This window comes from Sinocyclocheilus rhinocerous, unplaced genomic scaffold (genome assembly GCF_001515625.1).
Source record: "Sinocyclocheilus rhinocerous isolate Xijiao unplaced genomic scaffold, SAMN03320098_v1.1 scaffold587, whole genome shotgun sequence".
NCBI lineage: Eukaryota > Metazoa > Chordata > Actinopteri > Cypriniformes > Cyprinidae > Sinocyclocheilus > Sinocyclocheilus rhinocerous.
The window spans coordinates 313,039-321,354 of NW_015632478.1; the positions used below are offsets into that span (position 1 = coordinate 313,039).

Consider the following 8,316-nt stretch of genomic DNA (forward strand, 5'->3'; position numbering starts at 1 on the left):
TCCATAAAATGCGTTGCACAAATTCGAACATCTGTGTTGTGCTGTTCTGTTGTAAATAAATCTTAACCAATGATTCCTAATTGCATCTACTTCCGGAAGGCCAAATAAAGTGCTTTTGCTTTCGCACTGAATCACACAGCGTCTCCCTGACATGGCTTTATCAACACTACTGCTGTTCCTGAAACCACGCCTTCTTTCTTTGCGTGCACATTTGGGCGGTGTTATGCAAATCTTCCCACATAGTGAGGTAGATATGTGGGGGCGTGTTAGAACGAGCGTTTTAGGTAGGTGTGGCTGACTCTTAACTTTTATAAAGAATATCTCTTTGGATTTGAGACTTTAGTCTTTGCAACTTTACACTCCAAAGAGAAAGGAAAAATTGAAATCGCATCATATGACCCCTTTAATGGAAAATTTCTTAGCAAATTCGAGTATTATTACTATCTATCTACAGGCATTTTCTTGTGTAATGCAGATGCGTTGCAAAGGTTTTATAATATAACATCAATTTGATTTGTAGCCTGTTAACTGTAAATATTTTTATTAACAAAAATGTGTTCATTTAGTTTTGATTGCAGTTTTGTTAATGATAATACTGATCATCATCTGTCCTACTGTCAGTACAGTAAGTGTGTGCAGATGTGTCAAGATGAAAAGCAGAACCTCATCTAACCACACACACAACACGTGCACATGCTCTGTTGCACACATCACACACATGCATCGCAGAACCAGAGGCAGGGTGTGCTGATCACTCACAGACAGAAGTCCTGCACGTATGGCCAGTTGAAAAGCTCCACTTCGGTTGAAAGCTTGACTTTTCTGCCTGGCTTCCTCTGATCTGCTCTGGCAATTTGTCATTAAAAATCTCACAGTTGGAATCAGAATTCATAAACAGAATAATACCAGTAGAAAAAAAAAAACATCTGTTTAAACAAACAGTCTGAGACACAGTCATCCTCAAAGCGAATGTGTAATGAGACATTCGATGTCAGGACAAATCATTCTCTCTTATGGTTGCATTTTCTTGGTGTTTGCTTTACATTCAATGATATTCATTTCTTTCCACAGGTCGGGTATAAGGTTTTGGGTTTTTATCCACCCATGAAGAACTTTAAAAACACTGTCCCCTCAATGCTGCAGGGCTGCACGGAAACGTCACCTGAAAGAGCCTGCCTTGTTTATGTTTGTTTGTTTTGTTTGAGGGGTTTCCCCTCTTCTGAAGGTTCATATTCAGAGAGTCAAAGCTCTTTGAGGATGGAGTGACATTTGTGTGCTGAGAGGGTGGCTGAGCTTTGAACCAGATGCTCGTGTCAGGAGATAAAAACAGTCTGGAACATTTCGACATGCTGTCAAACATCTCAGCAAAGCCTACACTAAACATTAGATTCTTGCCATTATCAGTAGATTTTTAACAGATTGTGGAGTTGCAGTAAAGCAGCACTTTGCAGTTTCATTGAAATTGATGGCAAGCAAAGCCACCACCCTCCTCCAAACCGCAGCTGATTCTATCTGGGCCGTTTTTTTGCAGTCTGCATCCGATGGGCGGAACTGAATATCCATAACAGAGTCTCAAATTAACCGATGATTCCCGTATCTCACTGCATGATGAATACGTGATGCTGACTGTGTATGCCAGTGAAACCGGACACTTAATGTACATCCAGTTATAGTCCAAGAATAATATATTATATGAGGAGCTGTGAAAGCTTATTTATGGATTCGATCTGGGATTTTGTTATCCATTATGCTCCTAGAAAGGGTCAACAACAAACGTCCACTAAACTGCAGCAACCTCTCAAACCTACCAAATGATTTAGTACCATAAATGCATGATGCAGCCTCAAAATGGCTAAACAATTATTGCATGCACAATTAAGCAAGTTTCTGAAGTTCTCACACAGCTGTGGCTGTGGGGTTGGCAGGATGCAGATGCAGAGAGGGTGATCAGTGCTCAGCAGTGAGATATGAGGGGTCTGATCTCAGCGGGGCTCTCAGCACCGCAGCAGCTCCGTGCCTGGTCACAGCCCCATGCCAACGCCACGCAGATGTATTCCTCTGCCCCATTCTGTGCTCCTCAGCTCAATGTCCTAAGCGAGTCGATGCGGGACCTGCTTAACAGAGCTTTGAAAACAATAGCTGTCTAACCGGTCTACAGTTACCAAGAGGATGGTAATCTGTGTCCACAGAATGACCCCAGAGAGGAGAGCAGTGATATGTCATTGATGTGTCAAGACGTTATTAATAGTGCTCATTTCTAAATGAACACCATTAGGCTGAAGGAGAGCTCCATGGCTTATATAATCATAATAATTCATCTACTTTTACCCGCTCTCACCTCTACTCATCTCTCTCTCTGGACACATTCTGCACATTAACTCCTTATTGATGACCCTTATCTCTCCCTCTCTCTCAAGCACATTCGCTCTGTTTGACTTCTTTTGCTCAAGTCAATTATCAAATACATGAGGTTAGACAGACAAAAATTCTTAAACACAAACCAAACACTTCTAAATCCTTCTAAATATATTTAAAACTGACATAACTGCATAATTACATGCCATAGAAATAAAGAATAAAAAGCCATTATGTAATACTGCAATACTGTAATACAGTTACATTACATTGTAAAACATGAATATAATAACAATAATTATATATTATTACTGCTCTATTTTAAAATGTATCATTATTAAGATAAATACAGAGAGAGAGAGTATGTGGAGAAAAGAGAGGACAAACCAACCGGAATCACCAGGTATTCTGTCACACATTATAGCAATGTTTGTGTAAGTACCTTCAAAAAGCCTGTTACTTTTCATTGGAGACTCTACCTTCTTTCTGAGCATTTTGCTAGAGCATTTTGGCTATTTGACTGTGTGTACAGTGAGGCGGTGACACTCTGTCAAAAATACAGTGAAAGACGTTTCCAGAGTCTCCTAAGCGAGTCACAAACTGAGACTTTTTATGTAAGCTGTCATTCTCTCCGCGGTGTGTCTGCTGTGCTAAGCACAGGGATGCAAAAGACAGCAGCTGTTGCTCCAACACTTCTCTGCTTCACACGCACACGGGCACACTCTTACATGTTCATAACGGCTAAATGCTTCTAATTTTAAATTTAACTGAATGACAGCGAACAGGAAGGGAGTCAACTCAGCTGCAGAGGATTTGACTATGGATGTAGTCACACACGCTTGTCTGCACAAACAAATGCATGCACACCAACAAACACACAGATGCTGCTCTTTTAATGACTCTATTGGGACTAAAAGCAGAAAGCCTCCAGTTACCAGCTGGCAGCTCGAAACATAAAGCCATCTGCTACCAAATATACTTTTCCCCACCAGTATAACAAAAATCACATATGAATATATGTTAATTAACATAAACACCTATAACAATGTGTCAGCGTATGAATAAAAAGCTGAAAGGTTCCATATAACCATCAAAAAAAACGTAATTAGTGTTTTAGTGTAGCCTGTCTTTCCAGGACATTTTTCCAATTTTCATTGGGACTAGCAATGGAAAGCGTCTTTGACAATCAAAAGTTAGAGTTTGTTAACAAGGCAACCAGGACACACAGACAAATACACAGACGGCGCACAGGCCTCTGCAGATTCGGACAGGCATCACAGTGGGAGTGTGTGTGGGCTGCTTTGTGGTCTGTTCATCAGACTCCTCCTTAGATTCTGCTATGTGCTCGTTATAAGATCCCCCATACTGGCCACTGGCAAACTAATGACTCTCTCGTTCTCTCTCCCACACACACAAACACACACAATTCTAATTCTCTGCTAATTCTCTGAATATTGGATCGAAATCAGGCACAATGCCCTGCTGTGCTACAGTTTAGCAGCACTGATTAAGCTGATCAGCGCACAGATGAGCAAAACATCAAAAGCATCGTGACAAGTGACGCGGCATCCTTACATGGTGAATTCATACCTTGACCCTAGGGGTCTAACAACTAAAAATCAAGTCAGGAATCTTGGTGTGATTCTGGAGACAGACCTTAGTTTCAGTAGTCATGTCAAAGCAGTAACTAAATCAGCATACTGTCATCTAAAAAACATGTTTTGTTTCCAGTCAAGACTTGGAGAAACTTGTTCATGCCTTTATCACCAGCAAGGTGGACTATTGTAATGGTCTCCTCACCAGCCTTCCCAAGAAGACCATTAGACAGCCACAGCTCATACAGAACGCTGCTGCCAGGATTCTGATTAGAACCAGAAAATCTGAGCATATCACACCAGTCCTCAGCTCCTTACACTGGCTTCCAGTTATATTTAGGATAGATTTTAAAGTACTTTTACTCGTTTATAAATCACTCAATGGCCTAGGACCTAAATACATAGCAGATATGCTCACTGAATATAAACCCAACAGACCACTCAGATCATTAGGATAGAGTCAGTTAGAAATACCAAGGGTTCACACAAAACAAGGGGAGTCCGCGTTTAGTTATTATGCCGCCCGCAGTTGGAATCAGCTTCCAGAAGAGATCAGATGTGCTAAAACATTAGTCACATTTAAATGCAGACTCAAAACTCATCTGTTTAGCTGTGCATTCATTGAATGAGCACTGTGCGATGTCCGAACTGATTGCACTATATTCTATGTATAATCTCATCTGTTTAGCTGTGCATTTATTGAATGAGCACTGTGCAACGTCCGAACTGATTGCACTATATTTTATGTATAATCATTTTCTATTCCTAACTGTTTTAAATTCATTTTAAACCTTTTAAATCAATGTTTAAATCATTTTCAAAGTTTTTAAATTCCTTGTTTTATTGTTGTGATCATTTTTTTATTTTTATTTTCTTTTCTTTTATGTAAAGCACTTTGAATTACCAATGTGTATGAAATGTGCTATATAAATAAACTTGCCTTGCCTTGCCTTACATCAGTTATATGCTTGAGAACACATTTTTGTTTACACATTTAGTTTAAAGAACTAATGAAATATTCTAGTTGTTTCTGATTGGCAGATAGTATAAGAGAGATGGTGAGGTGGGTGATGGTTTCCTGGTAACTGTGCCATACTGTGTGGCATGAAAAGAACATTTGCAATTAATTACACACACCGGCCCACAACTCACACAGTTATCAGCATTATCCTCTCCAGTAGGTGAAAACAAATTTGTCTAAGTCATTGTCTGACAACTTCCAGTGGCATTGGGTGGTATTCATTACTGATAAGTGCAAAGGTCAGCATTGCTTTTCTCGCAAGGTGCTGAAAGATACAATAAACTCCACTGATATGGCAATTTGAGTCAACTCCCTTGAGAAATTAAAGCACATGAATTAACCAAATCTGAACTCTTGGCATGCCAAGTCACAGCTGATCTCCAAACCTACAAGAATCAACCTGGGGAAACAAACGATTTCTCACACAATGAAGTGTGGAGATTTAATTCAATCAAAGGTGATGGTTTCAGAAGATGTGACCGGTTGAAATCCTTGTTGTAGTGATCGACCATTAAAATAATGAATAAATAAAATCTCATTACTGTCAGTCCTTATGTGCGTATTTTCATAATCTGAGGTCTTTGTATGTTCCCTCAAAGCAATTAGGTGTATGCTGACAGTAGAGGGCGCCATTTGGGATCAGAATCTGCTTTGATGTCCCATGAGAGGCTGTACATGATGTTATAACTATCCGCTCAAGTCTTGCACAGTAATGATATAACTGTACTGAAATGTAAATGTGACTAAATGTAAATGCAACTAAAATGTGCTACGACTGATGAAATATTTAGTCTAAAGTGATGTCACAGGTGATGCAACTGTTGGTGCCCAGTAGCGGGATGCTCAGGGCTTTGTTTAGAGCTACAAGCCAATCCTGCTGCTTCAGCTGTTAAAGCTGTGTTCTCTCTCCCTGTTGAGATCCCACAGAGAACTGGCTGTGTCTCCAGGCATTTCAATCTTTTCTCAGAGTGTTTGTGTGCGAGTGTAACAGGGTGAAACAACAGCATAGCGACACACTTTCTACTGTGAAACTGGGTTAACACCCAGCCAGAGACAAAGAGAGAGAGAGACAGAGTGAGGGAGAGGAAAAATGAAAAAACCTGACACACCGAGAGAGACATCAGACTTTGACTCTGGGGGATTCTTCTAGTACTTTACCAGTTCACACAGTTAGAATCATGGTCACAGAATCAAAGAGCCGCCGTCATGCACAGCAGTTAGATGTGATTGAGTCTGTCTGAGATAACGGAAATGAAAGATTTGTATTCTTTTAAAATGCTCTCTGAGTAAACTGTGACTGACACTCATTCTTTTAGTTTCCTTCTCTCATGTGCCCCCAAATGTCTATGTTTTCTGTTTTAATGTCAGTTTGGAGAGAGGAGTCTGTGCAAGTATCTGAGGGAGCATGTGTGTCTGCTCTGTGGTGATATGCACTCTGCTTCTTATGAGCTTTAAATGCAAATTTGAGAACTGAATCCAATGCACAGAGTATTTAGATAAAATATAAATGTGCATTCTTTGCTGCATATGGGATTCTTTGATGGTTCATTGAAAGAGAGGCATTACTGATACTTGTCGCTGAGGTTTACTTTTCCCCCTTTCTCATCTATTTCATCTATTTAAAAGGCTGTTACTACTATGCATTAATCATAAAGCACAAGCTACAGAAAGAGACCACAGAGGCTTGAGAATCAGGTTCTGATAGATCAGTTAACAGAGTGGCAGAGATAGAGTGGAGAGAAACCAATGTTGAATTGGCCAGGAATTCCTTTCTGCCTAAAACCTACACTAATCTACATGCAAACACTAATCTCACCTAAATGTCAATCATCCCTTGTCAAATCCTTCCTCACCCAATGCATCAGGACATCCTGCAAAAATCACCACAGAATCACTGATCAGTCACACACACACACACACACACACACAACACACATATAAACCATGTGTAAGTTGTTTGATGTTTATATTCCCGTTTTCCCCACAAAAGCATTACAAAAGCATAAATGGCACAGGATATAATCATACAGTTTGTTTTTTTTTGGAGCAAATTAGAGCCAAAACTGTTTAAGTTACTAGCCTTGGTTTATTGGTTCATTTAACTCTATCTAGAATTAACAAAAGCATTGGCATGAAGGCAATCACAGACCTATCCATGTTTCTTCAAACCGCCCCACTTCAAAATCTTATTCTATTTTACCATGTAATGTATAATTTAAGTAAAATATCCCAAATTGAACTGTAATAATTTGATTACATGTATGCTTCTCAAGATTTTTTTGGACTTTATTTTTTATTTTTTGTTGTTGTTCCCAGTCTTTACTTTGCGGTATATAGTGAATGGGATAAACAGGTTTAGCCATTCTGCTGGTGTTTATAAGTAGTACCATTCATTCTTATTTCATATGCTTCTCCAGTTCATACTGACATGGTGTAAATGGATCTACAAAAGCATATAGCCAACTTAGACAATAACAGAAACCCTGAACATATTCATTGTCGAAAACATTACCGGACAATTGGGTTTTTGTTGGAACCACTACAGTCACAAATGTGTTACTTTGGACATGGTCTCAGTATGTACTCACAAAATGGACACATTCATCGCAAATTTCTGTTGTGATAAGAAACCCTTTCTTTTCTAACTCTTTCTTGTCATATTAAACTTGACGCCTTCACTCGCAACTTACCGTTGAAGTTCCAGGGCGCGAGTCCCTCTGCTCCAGTGCTGTTAGTTACATTCATGTTGCATGATTTTAAAAATGCTCAGCCTGCCAGACGAAAAAAAAAAGAATCCACCCTTCCTCCTTCACTCCGTCAAGTTTTTCCTCAAGATTATTAGAAGGGCTGTCCTCATGTTGTTTTTCACGTCATGCGCTCTTGACGCGCGCGGCTCTCGCCAGCGGAGAGAAGCTCATTAAGTCTCTGGCCATCGCGACTGGCGGCTCACCTAAACACACCTCGAGCGAATGGTTTTCTCTAGATCGAGTCGGTTTACAATCCGCCAGATGTGGCTCCCATCTGCGCGAGCAGCTCTGATCTCTTTCCAGGAGTTTAGCGCGAGGCGGAGGCAGCGGACTTTCAATGATGTCATCCACCGGCTCCAGCCAATCACCTGAGAGTCCGCAGGTTCGACTGAATCAACCTATAGCTCCTGTCCTGTGAACCCAGCGCTGTCTGTTCCCGCAAACTCTAAAACAGATAAATGCATTTACTGCAATAACCACCTTAGAGACGGTCAGACCTCATTACAGGACATGGCTAACCATAGGCGGAGGGCGTACCATCTACCAAGGTGTGAATTATGGCTGTTTGTCAAAACAGAAAATTCAAAACAAAAGGGTA

General features: G+C 40.3%; 1 protein-coding gene across 1 annotated transcript in view; it reads right to left on the reverse strand.

Annotated features, from left to right (window-relative positions):
- Nucleotides 1-7,782, reverse strand: part of LOC107742565 (muscarinic acetylcholine receptor M4-like) — a 15,971-nt gene extending 8,189 nt beyond the window's left edge. The window contains exon 1 of the mRNA XM_016555593.1: nucleotides 7,662-7,782. Within this exon, the coding sequence (XP_016411079.1) occupies nucleotides 7,662-7,716 (55 nt within the window). The 5' untranslated portion in view covers nucleotides 7,717-7,782. The remainder of the gene's footprint in view (nucleotides 1-7,661) is intronic.
- Between the last annotated feature and the right edge of the window lie 534 nt (nucleotides 7,783-8,316).